Source organism: Microtus ochrogaster, chromosome 2 (assembly GCF_000317375.1).
Source record: "Microtus ochrogaster isolate Prairie Vole_2 chromosome 2, MicOch1.0, whole genome shotgun sequence".
Classification (NCBI taxonomy): Eukaryota; Metazoa; Chordata; class Mammalia; order Rodentia; family Cricetidae; genus Microtus; species Microtus ochrogaster.
In genome coordinates this window covers 17,982,564-18,003,465 of record NC_022010.1, presented here as the reverse complement: position 1 = coordinate 18,003,465, position 20,902 = coordinate 17,982,564, and the positions used below count along the sequence as shown (strand labels likewise).

At 46.4% G+C, this 20,902-nt stretch overlaps 1 protein-coding gene across 1 annotated transcript in view; it reads left to right on the top strand.

Annotated features, from left to right (window-relative positions):
• The window catches only part of Tmem132d (transmembrane protein 132D), a 626,664-nt gene that overhangs the window by 529,890 nt on the left and 75,872 nt on the right, over nt 1–20,902 (top strand). Inside the window, exon 5 of the mRNA XM_013350265.2 lies at nt 15,451–15,594. Within this exon, the coding sequence (XP_013205719.2) occupies nt 15,451–15,594 (144 nt within the window). The remainder of the gene's footprint in view (nt 1–15,450; nt 15,595–20,902) is intronic.

The following is a 20,902-nucleotide window of genomic DNA, read 5'->3' as shown; positions in this document are numbered from 1 at the left end:
CACAAATACCTGTAACTCCAGCTCCAGGGGAACCTGACACCCTCTTCTGGGACCTGTGGGTACACACATGATGCACAAACATACATGCAGGCGAAACACCCATATGCATACAATAAAAATAAATACATCTGAAAGTCACAAAGGAGGTATAAAAGTAAGAACACTGCTGCCTGTTTCCATATGCTGCAGAAATATGAAGGAGGCACTGGAATGAAGGGAGAGGTGGTTGGTTGGGGGCCATAGCAAACTGGTGGGGCTCAGAGGTCAGAGAAACCCCAAGAGACCGTGACAACAAGCTGAGACGTGAACAAGGAACTTCTAAGTCATTATGGCATCTAGTCTCACCTGGGGCACAGCTGGTAATCTATGAGCCATTGTGTTGTTGACCCTGTAAATCACAGTTCCTATTGAACTTCCTGATTCCTGAAATGAAGTGTGTGTGTGTGTGTGTGTGTGTGTGTGTGTGTGTGTGTGTGTGTTGGCTTAAAAATGTCATGGAGCATTGAGTGGAGGTCAGATTAAAAATACAAGACTAGCTTCTCCTCACCCAGCTTGTGGGGCTTGGAATCGAACTCAGGTCTTCGGTTTTAGTGGCAAGCACCTTTACCCCACTGAGCCATCTTGCCACCCCACCAACAATCTCTATTAATACACCTTAAGTAGCAGGCACCATTAAATCTTTTTGTCTGACTTGAGTTTCTTGATTTGCCTTGTGTATTGACTGATCTATCTCGGCCCATGTTCGTGAGTGCATATGGTAATAGGCCTAAGCAGGCCTAATAGGATCATCTTTGAAGATACCCACCCAGCTAAATTGCAATCCATAATAATCAATCCAGAATCTAAACCTGGGGCTAAGGTCTAACCCCCTCGGGTGATTTCAGCCTGTCCCTACATTCGAAAACCACTACAAAGACATGAAAACTGACTGCTGCCTATGTCTACCTTCTGGGGGTTTCTGATATCTCAGACGGGAATTGGGGTATAACCTGACGATGCTTAATCAGCCTAAGTTGTGAATCATTCCACCATCCCCAACCTCAGGAGTACCAGGATCTCAGAAAGATGCAATGGTTTGGCTTTGATGTGCCTATGGTTTCTCATATGACAAAGCTCTTAGATGAAGCTGGAGTCACCACCCCAGGCTGCTAAATTAGAGCAAACCTGTAGCCTGGTGTGTCTGAACCCATGACCTTGGGCTATCCAACTGAGAGCATCAACCATGGTTGCTTTGTTGACTACATACGGCTTGCGGCCCTCCTATAGAGTCCAGCTTAATTAAACGAAAAAATAAAAATAAAAGCAGCCACAGAAAGTGGCGATGGTGTGGATGTCCCACTGGAGGAAGACCCTGCCGCTGCTGCTCCTGTACTGAGCCAAAGTAGGAAGGAGTTTAATCACTGTGAGCCTATGTCCTCACACACACCGCGCCTTCTGGATTTGATGAGACTTTCTTAATGTGGCTAGGAAATGTGGGGACCAGTGGTATAGTTTGCAACACAGAACAAAGCGCCTTGAGAATAAGGCCATGCTGTAGACTATTTGTTGAAAATGGGAACTGATTGGAAGTGACTTCACGATGCATTCAAGACACATGAGTTAAGTGATGGCATGTCCTTCAGTCTGACAGGCCAGGAAGGCCTGGCCATCCTGCCTGAGCTTGACAGATGCCGTGAAGCCAAAGCTGGAGAGATAGATCCACAATGTCTGGGGGCCTCTCTACAGTGCTCTTCACTCAGGTGAAGCTGGGCTACTTGACTTCCCTGTAGAAAATAACTTGAGGGTGAGCCAGCATGAGACAGAGTTGAAGTTAACTATGAAAATTATGTGTGTGCTGAGTTCACGTGTACAGCTGCCTGCTGTGTCCAGAAAATACTGCTTCCTTGTCATTCATCCCCTTTCTGGAATGCTGCCTCATCCTTGGGAGGAGAGGGTACAATATAGAGATCCCATTTAGGGCTGGGCCTTCTGCAGTCTCTTATTCCCTGCAACTTGACCAGTTGTTGGTCCCTGTGGTGAGCACCATCTATTGCAAAAAGAAGCCTCTTTGATGAGGACGGAGAGATGCACTGATCAATGGCTCTAACCATGTATCTTTAGGAGTGGGTAAATACTGTGTCTGTTTAGCAGGATGATACTAGTAGGTTCTCCCCCAGGGCCTAGGACCTGTCTGATCGTAGGTTCCTGCTCCAGTAACAGTGCCAGGATTTCAGCTTGTGGAGGATGTGGTTTCAACTTGTGGAAGATGGCTTCAATCTAATTAGAAATCTAATTAGAAAGTGATTGGTTACTCCCGCACATTCATGCTACTTAATAGTCTTATTTAAAATACCTTTCTACCTTTTTTATAAGGAACAACTCTATGTCAGTGGGCTTGTGGCACATAAATCCAACTGAAATTCTTGACTCTCAGCCTCTGGGAGGCTCCAATCAGACTCTGAAATGAGAAGCTTTGTTCCCTTCCAAAGTCCCTTTAATGTTCCCTGTCTCTCTATCTTTATTTCAAGCTTGGCTATGGATGTAAAAGGCAGTGATGCAGTAATTTTTTTGTTTTGTTTTGTTTTGAAGCATGATCCTGAGAGGAATAAATATTATGGTACAAGTCAACTAGACCTGGGCTTTCCAAATGCTTTTCTGTAGTATGGTTACACCTCTCATAGTGACTTGATTGACAGTACTTAGGATGGGCTGCAGGAATGTGGCTGGAACTGTAGTGCACATTGGTTATGGGAGAACCCTGATGGATGTGAGACTTGCATACGCAAGAAAAGATAGATGATGACTCTGAGGTTTGGGGCTTTCTCAGTCAAGTAGCTGTGGGTACCACTTTCTTCATCTGGCATGCTGACAGAGAGATAGCTTCAGGAGAAGCATTGGAACCCAGAAAGTGTGAGACATTTCCGCAGTGATGCAACTGGGGTGGTGGAATATAGCTTCAAAGTGCACAGGGGATAACTGAGGGGGACCCACATCTGGAACCAACCAGAGTATCGGTGCCACTAGGTTGGCTGAGATGGTCCTCCCAGCTCTTGTCTCCCAACAAGAGCTCATTACCCAACCCACAAACAACTGGGAAGCATGACTGCCTGGCCATGGCATGCATGTCTGTAATTAGAACAGTTGAAAGTAAAACCAGCTTCCACCATTGCTAACTGGGCTCTCTGTTTGAATTGGGCGTCCCACCTTCTGAGCATCCCGTTCAAAGAACTGAAGAAGCTTACACAGATAGCAAACTGGTAAGGAACTTTATTCACCAGCAAAGTGATAATATTGGTTGAGCACACTGCAAGACAGCCAGAGTACTCAAGAGTCCCTGGTGCAGATGCCAGCTTCTTTTTATGGGACCAAGAGAAGGAACAGTTGCTAGTGAAGGGGTATAGGTGATGCTTTGATTTTGATTGACAGGCCTAGGTTACATAACCTCTATTAACTGAATATGTCCCTTCCCATGATGCATCAGATTGTAATTGTAGGCACACATAATCATTTATAGGCATAATACTGTAAGTAGAGGGTTTACCCTAAAAGTTACCATAGAGGGTATACTTTTTTGCTGTTCAAGCATCCAAAATTGGGTCAGGCTGGATTGGCCTACTGTGTCTAATTCCCAGATGTGCTTGAATCAGAACCATGAGTTCCCGCAGGGTAGAGCCACTTGCTGCATGGCTTAGAGTGAGATGTGCATGGAATGCAATGTGAGTGGTGGAGTCGCAGGTTGATAAATCCATTTATAGTAAAGGCCTCTGAGCATAGCTCAAACAGAGCAGTCTTGTGTTGCTAAGCTTTACCTGTGTTTTGTATGTGTTACCATTTGTTTCTGTGATGAAACTCCATGACCAAGGCAGTTTATACATGAAAGAGTTTATTTGAGCTTCTGGTTCCAGATGGAGAGTCTGTAACCATGAGGGAGATTTGACAGCCTACAGCTGCAACAAGAAGCTGAAAGCTCACATCTTCAACCACAAACAGGAAGCAGAGAGAACAAACTAGAAGAGGGTGGGGTAATAAACCCCTAAAGCCCACCCCCAGTGGCTCCACCTCTTAGAGGTTCCATGACTTCTCCTAAACAGCACCACCTTGTGGTGACCAAGTGTTCAAATACACGAGCCTGTGGAGAACATTCTTAAACTGCCATAGATAGCCTGCCTCAAAACCTTGATTAGGAAGAGGGTTTAAGGATTATATTCCTTGTCTTCAAGGCCTATGACCTTCATCTGACTTTCATCTTCTCTGGTGTGAAGACAGTGGTAGTACAGGGCTCAGGAAGTAGCAAAGAAGGTTGACTTCTCCCTCCACAGTAGTCCCAGTCCTGGGAAGGGAAAGATGGCTGACAACCTGTTCCCTTAGTCAGTGGCCCAGTGGTTGACTCAGCCCTGAATTGATTTAGCTGCGTCTCCCGGAGTAATCTTCATGGCGTTCACCCTCCTTCAATTAGTGTGGGCTGCAGACATGCAAATTTATTTTTACATCAGCCTAGGAAAAACATAATTAAGAAGTTGTCTGCTGAAGAGGAGGAAAAGAGAACATAATGTCTTCAGGGGCCAAACTGAAGATGACTTTTGCACTTGGCACTGTTGGGGATTAGCCACGCCTCAGCACCCTCATTAGCATAGATGATCAGGCCCTGGTTCTGGCTCCCATGTGGGGCTTGCTGAAATTCTTGGGGTTGGCAGGTCCCAAAAAAAAAGACTGCAGCTCTCTCAGCAAGAAGACCCACTTTCCAAACGGCCCCTTTTGCAAAGCACAGCCTCTGAGCGACCCTTTGATGTTTATTAATTCTGTCTGCCCTTCCCAAACCAATTGAATTAATTCCTTAGTCTCATGAACCGTAAAACTGATACGCTTCTCCGGGCATACAGAAAATTCTGTCGCCTTTGACAATTTGACATGCATTTTTCTGTAGCAATTGAAAAGTGGATGAGAGCCCCGCTTGGTTAAAGGCTGCGGGCAGAGCTTCCCCCTGGCTTCAAAGAGTAAGACTTCATGCCATCAGGAAGGACCTATCAACACAGATTAAATACTCATGCCATGTTTTGTGGCACTGCTGTTTGCGGGTTGTGGGTGAGGTGGAAACTTTCCTTAAGAACCATTGTCACCGTCCACAGCTGTCGGTTCGCGATCTATATCAGCATGCTTAACAGCCACTGGTCATGTTATTAGCTTCTTTCTGAGTCACTGCATTTAGTGTTTCTGACTCAAAGAGCAGAGCTCACTTAAAAACAAGACTGGGCTGGAGAGAGAATTCAGCAGGTAATAGTGCTTACTGCTCTTACAGAAGGCCAGAGTTCAGTCCCCAGCACCCCCATGGCAGTTCACAGCCCCCTGTAACTCCAACTTCAGGGGATATGACATGCTCTTCTGGGCCAAGGGTACCACATTCACATGAATACAGAGAGAGAGAGAGAGAGAGAGAGAGAGAGAAACTATTTAAAAGGGAAAGAGATGAAGGAAACTGAGTTCTTATTCTCTTATCCTTTGTGTTTCTTACAGACTCCAGCTTTGGCTGTTGGGTTTGGGTGTGGTTTACTTCCGGGTACATTACTTATATGGTATTTTTCTAGAAGCTTCTAAACCAGGGTCCCACACTCCAAACATCCTGGATAATCTTGCATTTCGCTATGCAAAGAAGCCTGGGGCTCATGGAGAGCATCTGCTCCCCCACCTGAGTCAAAGCCTGGATTTTGGAATCCTAACACATCTGTGAAGCGTGATTAATAAAAGCTCGGGGTCAGAAATTGGGGTTCAACCTGAAGATTCGAAAAGCAAAACAGCCAGCCACTGGCTCTTACCTAGACCTCAATATGAAATGGCGATCCTTCCATCAGGAATCTCAGAATGAAACTGTCTGTTGAGAGCTATTTCCTCTCATTTTATAATCCTCTCTAGGGCTGGGATTAAAGGCATGCACCCCTCGATTTCTATGGCAGCTAGTGTGGCTACTGGGACTAAAGGTGTGTGTTACCATAATCTGTAAGGTCTGTAAGGCTAACCAGTTTTCCCCTCAGATCTTCAGGCAGTCTTTATTTATTAAAATACATTTGAAATGTCACTACACATCTGCATGGGTGTTTCGATTTTTGCCCATTTCTTGGATTTTAAGCGTGTGATTTTGCTGGTTAGATTTTGTAAGCAATACAAGCTACAGTCATCTGGGGAAACCTCAGTTGAGGAACTGCCTCCTGCTCATCAGGTTGACCTATGGACAAGTCTGTAGGGCATTTTCTTGACTGATGATGATATGGGAGGGCCCAGTCCACTGTGAGTAATACCACCTCCAGGCAGGAGGTCTTGAGTTGCATACGTAAAGAGGCTTAACAAGCCATGGGGAGCAGCTGGTAAGCAGCACTTCTCCATGCCTTCTGCATCCATTCCTGCCTGCAAGTTCCTGTGCCCTGACTTCTTCATGATAGACTGTGCACACTATAAGCTGAAATAAACCCTTTCCTCTCCAAATTGCTTTTGGTCATGATGTTTAAACACAGCAATAGAAAGCAAACTAGAGCAGTGGTCCATTGAAAAGGAATTCAGTCTGAAGGGTTAAGAAATCATGTCTGTATCCTATTCATATATTCTACAAACAGAATGTATGTTATTTGTAAACTGAATTTGCCAGGATTGGGGGAAAAACAACTGAAGATTGTTCATTGGAAGTCATTCTACTCTACATGTCAAAACTCTGCAGAGTCAAGATGGGCAAGAAATACCCACGTGTCACAGCAGGGGCGAGCCTGATATCAACAGGCGACATGGACCCAGCCAGATGCACAAGACCACCCACAGTGTGATTCAGTTCATAGGACATAGTCATAAAGGACAAATCCAGGGGCAAGAATTAGGTGACCTGTTGAGGCTGGAGGTGGGGCTGTGTGATGAGAGCTAACAGAGACGTCGTTTCTTTGGGATATGATAAAATCATTTTAAAATTGTGGCAATGTTGCACAGACCTGTTAACAGGTTAAAAGCCAGTGGATGGTATGAACTGTACATTCTGCATCCACTAACTGTCCCTACATCATCAGTATGGAACCAAAATCTGCCGGCCCCAAATCCAGGGAGACTGTATATCTCCAATATATAAGAAAAATACCTTGGTGAATGACAATTCCAAAGTCCATTCCCTAAGAGCCTCCAGGAAGATGAACAGTGTTGTTTTTATTCCATTGTTTAACTAGGTTGGTTTTGTGTGTGTGTGTGTGTGTGTGTGTGTGTGTGTGTGTGTGTGTGCTGTTTTTGATGCTGCCTTGTTTTTCAGACTGATTCTCATGTAGCCCAGGTACCTCAAATCCCTCTGTAACCAAAGACAACCCTGTACTCCTGATCCTCCTGCCTCTGCTTCCCAAATGCTGGCATTACAAGCTTGTACCAATGTGCCTGACTGCTATGCTCCTTTTTGACATCCTGTTCATCCTTTCCACCAGGTTTTGGGACCATGCATTCCACGGTGCCTACAAAAACTTACAAAGGAAGGAATCGGTTCCTCGTGGAGTGTCCTGGGTCACCCCAACCTGGCTCAGCCTCACACATGCAGTCCAAGGAACTCTGGGCTTCCCCCATTCCTTCCCAATTCTTCTTTGTACAACTGTAATCTTGAGGATGAAATTGGCTTAAAACCCTAAGCTCATTAACTTGAATTTGTCTTACTCATGGAAAGGAATGTGCACACCCATTGTGTGGAGAGGAGGCTAATCCGGACCAATACAAACAAGCACACATATTCAAGCAACTTACTAACAAGCCAGGGGTTGGAGGAAAATTCAGTTTGGTGCCATGGCTTTATTCAGAATGTGCTTTCTCGGCAGAGTCGAGATTCCTTTTCTTTTAATTAATTAATTAATTTACTTATTTATTTATTTATTTAAGATTTCTGTCTCTTCCCCGCCACCAACTCCCATTTCCCTCCCCCTCCCCCAATCAAGTCCCCCTCCCTCGTCAGCCCAAAGAGCAATCAGGGTTCCCTGCCCTGTGGGAAGTCCAAGGACCACCCACCTCCATCCAGGTCTAGTAAGGTGAGCATCCAAACTGCCTAGGCTCCCACAAAGCCAGTACGTGCAGTAGAATCAAAAACCCATTGCCATTGTTCTTGAGTTCTCAGTAGTCCTCATTGTCCGCTGTGTTCAGCGAGTCTGGTTTTATCCCAGGCTTTTTCAGACCCAGGCCAGCTGGCCTTGGTGAGTTCCCGGTAGAACATCCCCATTGTCTCAGTGTGTGGGTGCACCCCTCGCGGTCCTGAGTTCCTTGCTCGTGCTGTCTCTCCTTCTGCTCCTGATTTGGACCTTGAGATTTCTGTCCAGTGCTCCAATGTGGGTCTCTGTCTCTGTCTCCTTTCATCGCCTGATGAAGGTTAATATTCGGATGAAGAAAATATGGAATATATACATATTAGAGTACTACTCAGCAGTAAAAAACAAGGACTTCTTGAATTTTGCATGCAAATGGATGGAAATAGAAAACACTATCCCGAGGTTCCTTTTCTTATCCTCATGTGGCATCTCTTGTAACAGCTAATACAATAAACTAAAACACATGTTTGACCACACCCTTGAGGACCCCAGAAATGCACGATCCAGCTGCTTTCTAAACCCAGTCCACCCCACGGCAGTGACATAGTGCCCGGGGGCTCTCCCCAGGTCAGAAATTCCTTCTTGAGGGATTTCAGTACTACTGTCTAATCAGCTTAAGGAGTTAATTAAACAGCTGTCACTCCACTGCTTAGTTCCCACACTAGATGCTACATAAGATTTTGAAATTAGTTATGCAAAACCAAGACTTGCTGTCCTGATGCTGGGAAAGTTGTCGGGCAGGCTGAGAGCAGAAAGTCTGCAGGAGTTCCCGAGAGCAGAAGGTGCTGGGGGACCCAGAGGGTCCTGGGGGAAATGCCTGCCTGTCTCTGCTGAGGTTAGGCAGCTAGGTAAGGGTTTGTAGCACCTCTGTGCTTCTCAGACATGAGCACAGTCTACCGGGGAGAGTCTCACAGTGGCACCTGCAGGTCACTGTACGTGTGTTTTGTTCCAGTGTTCACAGAAGCTGGGCCAAATAGCAAAGTCAGGATTTTATATCAAGCCATCAACTCTCACCTCCTCTGCAGAAATCCAGACGTAAACAAACCATCCTCATATATATTACCTCATATAGCTATGGGCAATAGCGCAAGCACAAGCAAGCGCTTGCAAACTTACAATGAATAGGCAAAATTGGCCAAAAGAACCTGTCAGTGGACTAAAAGGACAGTGACTAATGACACATGCTCCTAGCCAATCACAGCATGGTAAGTAGTGACCGTCAGTTTTAAAAGGACCAATCAAAAACGTTCCTGCAGCAGCTTAATTTCCCTAACCCCTTAAAATCTACTTTGGAATCTTCTGGAGTCTGTATCATTGCCTCTGCATCTCCTCATCCCCTGCTCCCCCACCTCCAACCGGGGGCTGCGCAACAGGCAGCAGCAACAAGCCCCCAACAGGTCACAATTGGCTGGAGCTAAAATTGTTCCACTGAAGCCTGGCAGTGGTGGCGCAGACCTTTAATCCTAGCACTTGGGAGGCAGAGGCAGGTTAATCTCTTTGAGTACGAGGCCAACCTTGTCTACACTACAGTATGTGTTCCAGAACAGCCAAGTCTACCCAGACAAACCCTGTCTCGGGAAGACAAAAAAAAAATCCTCTTGGAATCAGGTGTGAGATTCTCTTTACCAAGTGACGTGATCACTTCCATCCCCAAGTAGAGCCTGACATCCCCAGCTCAGCCGCTGTCAAAGGTAAACTGCATAAGAATGCTCAGGCTGAGACCTTAAGGCTCTGAGTATCCATGGAGAGGCCAGGAGTGGAAGCAGTTGAGGAAGGTACCCGTCTGTATCCACATGAGAAAAGCCTACTGTGGATTTGATGTTCATGCAAGAGACCAGGAGGTGATATCTTTGTTTAATTCACCCATCTTCACTGGGGACCACTAATGCTGGGGACATTTACCATGCGTGGCTGGGGAGCCTAGATTCAGTCTCCCAACTTGAGCACATGAGGCCACAGTAACACATGGCTGAGATGGCTCTCACAAATCCCAGGATGCCCATGCCGTGTAGCCTGCAGGGCTCAAAGCCTCCAGCTGTTCATTGCTGATGAGATATTTATTATCTGTCCCAGGTTGAGTATCAAGCCCACGGCTAGGGGTCAGGAGATGGGAGCAATGAGTAAGAAATGCTTGCTTTTAGTCCTAAAGATGGCATCTATCTGAGTAGTGGCCATGGGTGCTGAGAGCCACCAACGGGACAGGGAGGTCCCATTCCCATCCTGGTCTAACTCCTGATGGAGTATGAGTCCTCCCAAATGTTGCAATAGATTGTATCTCTCCCGTGACTCCCTTCTCCTTCCTCTTCTTCTTTTTTCTTCCCTCCCTCATCTCTCTAGCCTTTTCCCTTTGCCAAGAACATACTGGATCCGTATAAGTCGTTGCATACATTATGATACAGTTAATAATAACCAACCTTATTGAAAACTTAATAACATCAATCACTCTTAAGAGCTGAGCTCATTAACTCACCCCGTTCCAATGGATGCAGCCGGGAAACCTGATGCCCAGGCTGATGAGAGCAAGGTACAAAGAGATTCTGAGACTTACAAAGTCATACATTCCGGAAAGGGCAAAGAAGGGGCTATATGATACATAAAAGGGAACCCAGAGGCTGCACACTGACATGCGAACAGACTTTGCTAGACCATCCTTGACTTTCAGAATGAGGAAACTTAGCTCCCAAGAGCTCACCTAACCTCAGCCAAGGTCATTTGCTAGCCAGCCCTTTGTTCATAAACCACCCCCGAGCTGGGATTCCTTCCTGCATTCGAGCTCCCAGAGGCCAGATGTGGCTGAAAGTCTAGAAGTCAGGTAGAGCAGGTGAAAGCAATAAAGCCCAGCATGTTTGGGCTATCACCAACCATCGCATCCTAAGAACTGTCACGCGCACAACCCTCAGTTCAGCCAGATGACTAGAAGCGTTTATCAGCTTTTATTCTGCAGATGCAGAAATGAAGGTACAGAGCTGCCATTCATTTGCCAAGAGTCACAGAGGAAGTAGGAGCAGGAAACTTGGCTCCTGCAAGCTGGGGAGTCAGCATGTGACAGACTGAAGGATGGCCAAGAACCTTCATCTCTCAAGGTGGGCGGAACCTTGAGAGCCATTGCACATGCTCACATAAAACACCAGTCATCCATTTTCACTTCTGGATGACCTAGTTCTGGCTAGGTGGCTCCTGCCCAGGGTCCCTTGTCCGGTACAATGAGGTGGTAGCTTGGAGTCCTTACAGAGGCCTCTTTAGTCTATATCTGGTAGGTTACCATTGGGCTTCCCCTGAGCCTGCCAACCAGACAGATCCCTCTATGAGTGACTCGGGATTTCTTATGGCATGGCAGCTAAGTTCCAAAAGCAAGGACCCCTGGGGAAAAGCCAGGTGGTATTTGCATTGCCTTCTAAGGCCTCACCCCAGGAGTCACACAGCTTCCTGGACTCCAGCCATATGTCCCTAAAGCCAGGTCTCGTTGAAGGAGGAACGCTAGACTCAATCTCCCGTTGGCAATACCAAAGAACTATTGGGGGGGGGGTCAATATGTTATCTCTTTTCTTCCTAGCTTTATTAAGTTTTAATTGATATGAAGATGCTCTCAAGTGTATAGGATGGTGTTCTGGTTACATTCTGAAATGGTTGTCATCGTTGGAGTAGATAATAGAACTATCAGCTCACATAGTTTATTTGATGTTGTTATTGGTATGGGACATTAAACCTGACTCCATTGGCAAATTTCAAGTATCTAGAATATTCTCAGCAACCACAGTCACCCTACTGCACATCAGATCTCCAGAGTATAACTATCTCCAAACTGCAGTATGTAACCTCTGCTTTCTGATCTCCCCCAATACCTGATTAGAACAGTTTCCTTGAAGTACTAACTTTATAGCCAGTAAAGAGGCCCAGCCAAGAACATATAAGGTGTCCAAAAAGAGAGAACCAAATGCAGCAGAGGCAACATCTCATCTCTCACACCGTCAATCGGTATTTAGATGATGATGAATTCTAAATGTCAATTTGACACAACCTAGACTCACCTTGACAGTCTGAATAGGAGACTACGTAGATGAGGACAGTCTGTGTGTTCATTTGTGAAGGGATGATTTTTCTTCATTGAGTTGAATGAGGTCAGGCGACCAGCCCACTAGGGGCATCACTACCCCCTAGGTTTAGGTCTTGAGCTGTGTAAGAGTAGAAACAGTAAGCTGAACATTAAGCATGCATGTGGGCATTCTCTCCCTGCTCTTGACTGTGGATGTGATATAATTAACCACCTGTCTTAAGATCCTGTCTTTCCAATGGACTGTAACCCGAAATTGTGAGCTCAAATAAACCTTTTCCCGCTCTAGGGTTCTTTCCACAGAGCATGTTATTATAGCAACATCAATGAAATTAGAACAGTAGATGAGATCTACAATGATTTTGTCGAGACCAGGTTATACAGGACATCACTTCAACCCATAGGAGAATGTTCATAGTATGGGCAGGAGAGTTGGGGTTGAAGAAGCAGAAATGGCTGTGGAGAACGGGATGCTTGTGGGGTATCTTTTCATGAACTATTCAGCAAGTGTGATATGACAGTGAACATGCGTGGCTTTGACAAAACAGTTAAATTCACTTCATAAAAGAGGGAAAAGGTATAGCCAGTTGTGTCTTGATGACACCGAGCAGCCAGTCTAAGTGGGAAATTGATGAGCAGGCTGCTGTACTGTTCAAACTCCTATTGCTCCCCGTCAGGTGGAGGAATGGTCTTATTTCAGTGGGACTATTAAAATGCAGGATTTGCTGCACTATACTCCTACCACTAAACCCAGGCACCCATGCACTTGGTGCAACAGAGAGTGGTTTGTAAATCTGTATGTGTCACAGGCATCAGACTGAGTGATGCTTCCCACTGGCCAGAAGAGGCTCGGGGCTTATTTACGGCCCCTCAGTCTTATTGCTAATTAGATCTACTATCACTGTGGTCATCTAACAACTCTCTGTGTTTAATGTGGTACCCATGAAAACCTCCCCCACTCATCATCCTGACAGTGTTTGCAGTTTATTGAGGGTATGTGAGTCCAGGGTAGGAAGGGCTTCAGAAGGCAAACAAAAGGCAAGGACAGGGTGGTGAGTTATCACTCTGATTGTTAGGTTATTTTCCCCTCTTATTTATTCTTTGTGTCTTTCATATCATACATCTCCATTTCATTCATTTCCCCATCCCTTCATATCCACCCTCTGACCTTTCAACCCCCCCAAAAAAATAAAATAAAATTTAAAAGTAAAAAGAAAGAAGGAAAATATCAGTCTCATGTTAGAAACTGTCATGTCACACAGTGAGTCGTGCAGGATACTCTTTTATCCATGTATCTTTACTTGCAAAGTTTTCGTTGCAGAGTCATTGGTCTGCTTTGAGGCCCCTGGTTTGTTAGGTTATTGATCATGGAAGGGAAATGAGAAGCTTTAAGAAATTAACCACACCTAGGATGAGCAGGGAACATTGGGAGGCCTGTGCTTCGAGTTCAGGAATGTTCCAAAGCAGAGCCTTGTCTTTTAGGATGAAAATAGCATATGTTAGCAGAGGCCAAGGCTCAAGCAAAGGAGCTGACATGCTGTGAGCCTCACTAGGGAGGGAAGCAGTGTATCTTACATGAGAGGCAGGCTTGCCATAAGAGAGGTGGCGGTGTCACTTGGGGATAACTGCTACTCCATATTCTGGGGAGCTACTCACAGGCAGTTCAGATTCCACATGAAAATCAAATTTACAAGACTCTTTACAAGCGTTGTCCCCAAGGAGGGTGCCTCGGCCCTCCAGAGCTTGAGTTTAGAGCAGGGACACCCTGATCCAGTGGCTGTAAGAGTCACGTGACACCCAGTTGACCCTGCTGCATCTATCCAGCTGTCCCCTGTTAGTCTATAAAGAAGGGCTAGGCAAGCTCTGACTTTACAGAATGGAATGGGGCTTGTTTGCTGAAAGTACTCATGGGGACACTGTCAGTGAAGGATAAGCCTCAGTGACAGGCATGCCAGGGGCCAACTGAGGAGGGTATGTCATAAAGTCCTGAGCGAATGTGTGTTGTTGGCATAGGCATGACCACAGCAAGGACCTCAGAGCCTTGGACTCAAGGAAAATGACAAAGAATTCCAAGAATGAGGCGCAAGGGAATTGTCAATCTTTCTGGTCCATGTTCAGATGTTGACAGTGTGTGCAGAAATGTCCACCATAGCTTATCCCCACCACCACCACCACCACCAATATTTACGGCCTGAAGACTGCTCCCCTACAGAGATTCGTTCTACCAAGATTAGCTAAATCTGTCTCCTTGCTCAGATGTATATAATAACCCCACCTCCTTGTGTACCTGTATATAAACGTGTATGTTGCATATATAATAAAGAGGGTGCTGCAACATGTCCATCGGAGAGCCCAAGTCCACATGATCCCAGCTTTACTGTGTGTCTGTGTGTCTTGCCTTCATTCCCACTCTGGTCAGGTCACTCCCTGAAGCCATGTGGCCTGTATAGCACCTTCCAACACTATTAGGGACAGCCAGTCTAGTTTTCAGCCCAGGTCCAGCCCAGGTCCAGCCCAATTACACTGCACCCTGCAACTAGACACTCACAGCCCATTTACACTCACCCTGCAATGCGGTGAGCTAAAGACAGATCTCTTGTCTGATCCCTAAAAGAAGAGCTTGGTGGCAAAATGTGTGTTTTCATGAGTTTGTAGGAGCAAGGGAGTTAGTTTTATACCTGCTTATGCTACATGGGCAAGCTGTGGGTGTGGGGTTTCAGCCATAATAGCATTCAGAGGCTAGAACCCAGGAAAAGCCTGACAAATTGGAAGGAAGTGAAAGGAGGGCAGAGAGAAGCAAGCAAGATCGCTCCCATCTTCCTTGTGGCATCACCAATCTAGGCTCCTTTAAGTTGGATTCATGGTATATAAAGTTAGAGTGATTTAAGTCACCAGTACAGGATTCAGAAGCTGGAATTCTTAATTGAACTCTCCCCCTCATTTCTCCTTGGCCTAGCGACCTCAGGCAAATCACAAAACCTCTCTGTGGTATCTAAGAAACAGGAATGTTGCCTGTCTCACCTAGTGATGTGTAGATTTCTGGGTCGGTACTTGCAGGGCTTTTGAAGAGAGTGCTGGAAACAAAGTAAGACTCATACATGTTTGCCAGACAGTGTTGGTTATGAATTTACCCCATCACCGTCCCCATCACATGCTCCCTACAAAACCCAGGTGTTGACAGAAGTGACCTCTTGGCAGAGGGCTGATAATCGAGCACTTGCCTTCCTGTGCCCAGGTGAGAAGCTGAGCCATTTGCAGAGAAGCAGAAAGAGGCATCCACACATTCAAGGGACTGGTCGTTAGGAGGTTAGGTAATGGACCATGTGTTTGATCTTCCAGGAGGCAGAGATACTGAACACAGCCATCCTCACTGGGAAGACGGTGGCTGTCCCTGTGAAGGTGATCTCGGTAGAGGAAGATGGCACAGTACAAGGTCTGTCGGACTCGGTGGAGTGCAGGTCAGCAGACGAAGACGTGGTTAAGGCAAGTGGACAGTCCCTCTCTGCTGCAGAAACCCATAGTTGCATGGGTGTGGGTGGTTCTCTCCAGCTGGATCTGCAGGGTGCCTCCCATTCTGAGTTTCCTGCCACTTAAATTGGGAGTGTCTCCTAGGCCAAAACTGAAGAGGAAAAAACACTGCTCTAGCCCCTGTCTGGGCTTTCAGACTTTTCTTCTGGGTCTGTGTCGCCTGACATTGATCTTTTCCCAGACCCTGGGAGGCGGCAGTGGGATGCGGGGACCATAAGCCATCCACTCCCCCCTCCACAGACTGACAACAGAGGTTTCTTTCCACCCATTTGGGCTGTAAAAGAATGGGAAGGAGAGCCACGACCCAGACTGGTGAACATACAGCCATGCTCCATGATGCATTTACAGGCTTGTGTGAGATCAATAAAGGCATAAAGTTTATGATTATAACTAACTTTGATTTACAAAATCAGCCACTGGAGAGAGGAGTTGTCTCCCAACCTCTGGCGCTCCCACACGGCTCTCTACATGAGGGAGGGGACACCACACACTATGCCCATCCCTCTGCTCTGCTCCCCAACCCCATCCTTCCTCCCAAGCTCTTCTTTCTCTTTTTAACTTGAAAGCAGAAATGATTCAAGGCAAAGGCATACCAGGAGAAGCCTGAGGCCAAGGACTCCAGTCTGGCTGGGCCAGGAATCTCTCAGCAAAGTTCTAGACAGCAGGAGGGAGTGGATTTTTGTGGCTGCTGTGACCCACTCCACAGTCAGAGCCATGGTGACAGATATCTCGCCACTTTTTCCTGGTTTCTTCTCAGGATGCCAGGATCACCAAAACCAGGCAGCACAATTAACCAGAGCTGTGAGGAGGCAGATATGCAGGAGAACGGATCAGTAGTGTGGTGCTTTATATAACATGCCATTCCAACCTACTTCCAGAATCTTCTTTACAACATACAGACGGGCCTTCACTGTCGCTGGCCAGTGTCTCAGCTCATCTTGATTTCCCTTTCTGTCTCTCATATCGAATCTTCTGCAAACCATTCTGGGGACCCCCTTCTCAGGCACTCCCATTCAACGGCTCTCTGGGATAGGCCCCATCCTGGTCCAGGACACTGTGGATTCTAGATCAAGGAATGGCCCTCTCCCCTCACTCCCACACTCAACCATGTCCATGTGCTTTCCCCACCTCTACTTCAATGCAGCAGCCAGGATGTGAGAGCCAACAGCACCACTCATCGACTGAGATCCGTTCACCAACTTCCCCTCTGGCTCAGAGAACCCACACTCCACACCTCACACCACCCTCTGTCGTTCCAGCCACCCAGTGCCTCTGTGGGTTTTTTGAGGCCAAGAACCCCTTTCCATCTCAACATCTAGCTCTCCCCTTGATGACTATGTGGCCAGTGCCCTCACTTAGCTTCCCACAGTCTTTGGCTTTCCAGCATTGGCAAAGTTGTCATGGATACCCAGCATGGCTTTTCCCACCTGCTCACATTTCTTTATTCATATATAAGTACATAATGAAATGTGCACCTATACAATGCATATCATGTTCAGTTATTCATACATATTACATAATAAAATATGTACCTATATAATACATATCATATTTAGTTATTCATATATTGCATTATATATGTGATGTAATATATATATGTATATGTACACAAAATAGATAACTGTGTTCATTGACTTCCCTCATCGGAATATCAGCTCCATGAGTGGAGGATGTTCTGATTCCTTCTGTTCATTGCTATAGTCCCATCCTTTGCAATACTAGGGACGTCATGGATAATAAACAAATACTTGTAAGGTGAACAAGTACAGCTAGCTACCCCTCCAGTGGTGATGGAGCTACCTCCTGAGGACCCATCGCTTCCAAACAGCCATCTGGGCTAGTTCTCTCAGACAGAAATCATGAGTGGGTCGGATGGACTGGGGCTGGTTGGCCTAGCCTCTTGAGTTCCCAAGACAGACCCAGAGACTCACTTCTCAAAGCCCTAAGAGCTACAGACCCGTTGCTGTAGGCTCTAGAAGCCAGAGACTTAAACTGTTGGGACTCAGTTTGGAGGCTTATTAATCTGGGCTTTAATCACCAGTACTTGGCAGCTGGTGTAACCCTCAGCTTGCTAAGCAGCAGGAGCAGCAGCAGCAGGCCGTGCCTACTCGTGTTGCATTTCCTGAATAGCTGGGAGGCTCAGCTTCTGCAGAGGTAGTGCTATGGCCCTTGACCTGGAGGGTCTGAAACCCCTAGCCCATAAGGGTTGCCAGTTCTCTGGGATCTGCTTGGCAACCAGAGCCTACTCTTTCCAGTCTTCCTACCTTTTATCAGCATTGGTTTTCTTCCCGCTCACCTTCCTCTACTTCTGCTATTCCTCATTGTCTCCACCACCATTTCTACCCCAGTCACTCTCTGGAACTTTGAAATCACCCTCTCGTTGCTGCAGCTGCAGCCACTGCCACCACCACCACCACCTTTTCCCTCCCACTACCTCACCACGGCACCATCTCCACTTTGTATGACCGGCTTCCTATGTTCTACTAAAGACTGAAAATAGGCAGGAAAGCATCACTTATGAAAAGCCTTTGGTTGAGCCTAATGTTGCACAGCAATGGCTGAAAGAGTCCAATATCCTTATATAATCAAAAAGAGTCTGAGGTATGTTCCATCCACAGGCCTTCTACTGGGCACCACAGAGAGTGCTCCCTCTGGTACTCCTCTGGCCTAGGTAGTATGACTACTGAGATTAACTGAAGCTTGTGACAGAAACAAGCTCTTGCTCAAACTGCTTAAACTGTTGTGCCTGGGACAGCGCCCCCTGGAGCTAGATTTGTGCACTGGCAGCAAGCAGCTGTGGTTGCTATATAGCTTCCTCAATATCTTGCAATGTCCAAAGCAGGCTGGCTGTAATGAAGGCTGACCTCTTAACTGATAGTCCTCTGCTGAAGCGAGTCATCCAGAGCACCAAGGAGTCTGACAGCTGTCAATCAGGGAGCCTAACCACCACAGCCTCCAACGTCATAGCTTACGTAAAGGAAAAACAAGCTTTAAAAGGGTTCTTAGCATGAGGGCAATTGACGTTACCAGTGCTTTGACATTGTTCAACAATACCTTTCTTAGCTAGGAATCCTTAGGGGAAGTAGCTTCATTTTATCTCTCTCACTGCCATTAAGTCAAGAGCATCTTGAGTTAAAACATACTTAGTACTGTAACCTGAGTAGCATACCCTATCCCCGCCTCCCTGAGCATCCGCATCAGTCCGCAGTTGGGCAGAACCTTGGAACACAAACTCTATCTGTCTTATAAAAGAGTGTTCAATATTTCATGGAACAGATTGGCCGCCTTATAAAGTCAATGTACCAACGAAACAGTGCCCTGTGGAAAATGAGTTATAGACCCTGTGACAGCAGAAAAGGAAACTACACAGCATCAGTGGAGTACCATGGAACCGACTGCCAGCCCCAGAAAAAAATCAAAATTAACATTTAAAGTAATATTTCTATTGAATGTGTATTACTTCCCCACTCTCATAGAGTCAAAGAATCCTAATGTGGGGGGCATGCTTCAGTTGGACTGTCTGTAATAACAAACAAGAAACAGTTAATGAAGTTACAAAACTGACCTCGGGGAGGGGCTTAAACTAAGACAGAAAAGATGTTGGGTTAGTTACTGTGGCCCAGGGGGGGGGGGAAAAGCAACTTAAGGAAGGAAGGGCTTCTTTTGGCTCACAACGTAAATGGACAGTCTGTCATGGTAGAGAAATCTTGATGGCAAGAATGGCAGCTGGTCACATTCCATGAACAGCCAGGAAGGAGAGAGACAAATGCTGGCACTTGGCACCATGGGACGGTGATGCCCATGTCCAGAGTAGGCTTTCTCAGTGTAATTAACCCAGTCTAGAAGCCCCTCCATGGGCAAGCCCAGAGGCTTGACTTCTAAGTAACTCTAGATCCCGCCAAATTGACAATCAGTATTTTAATGTTGTATTATTTTTATCATTTGTGTATATATGTTTGTATGTATGTATTATGTACTGTTATGTATGTTATGATATGTATGTGAGAAGGTCAGAGGGCAACCTGCAGAAGTTAGTTCTCTCCTTCCACTGTTTGAGTTACTAAGACAGAACTCGGGCTGTCAGGCTTGGGGACGAGCATCTTTACCCGCTGAGCCATCTCACCAACCTGACAGTCAATATTAACGAGTCTGCCAAACAGACAAGGTCCCAAAGGGCGTTGCAGGGAAAGGATACAACGTCAATATGCTCAGAGCACACTGGTAGCATCTGCAGCCTGCAACAATCGTCAACAAGTCCAGATGGCCAGCCAGCACTGGGTCCTCGTGGTCCAGCCATCATCTCAGAGATACACAGAGTACCCAATCAGAGCAGCTGAGATGCAGCCTTGGTATTCTGGGATGAGCCTAGAGAAGGAAGGGGCTTCTATCTATTCATTCTTGGGAAAGACTCCCGAGCCACTCTCAGAGATGCAGAGGACACAAGGAAAAATGGCAAACCCTTCATTCTGTTTCACATCTATCACCAGTCTTTGTGGCTGGCACACAAGGCAATGCTCCAGTCCCCTGACGTCCCCTGACCTCCCCAGCTGCTGCTGTGCCACTCTCTACATCACAGATGGTGACAGTCACCTGGAACACATGGTGCTTCCATGTCATTCAGGATCCTTAGAGCAGCATCAGCCCACCCGGGTAGACACGCTTTCTCCCTTCCGGGCCTCTCTCTTCATCTTCATTAGCTTCCTCCCAGCCTCAGCCGGAGACCCAAGAAGCCCCAGGGTCTCCTCCAAGCGCATCACGGCCTCCTCTTGGGAAATCCACAGGCAAACTCACTCAGAATGTTTTGTAAATGACATAAGGGCCCCATTATTGCCCCCATGATCTCCCCAGCTGTGGACTTCATGAATGCCTGGGGCTTATTGTTTTAGAAAACATGGATTGCCCAGAAGAAGTATCTCTGATATTAGCAATAACATCCAGTGTAACACTCCAGGGTTGGAAATCATGGGAAATCCCGCTCATGCTAACTTATTCACACACACACACACACACACACACACACACACACACACACACACACACAATCAACATAGACGATAGACAGGGTCTGAGTTTGGACTGCTGAAGTGGGTTCTGTTGAGAGTGTGAAGATACAGTACCAGATATCCATTCTCCCTGTCTCCCTCACACTCCTCAGTTCTTTTCCCCCTTCCTCTCTTCCATCCCCCTGTCATTTTCCTTCTTTCTACTCTACTCTTTCATCTGTATGGTTTTCATTATTTTAAACATTTTATTACATTTATTT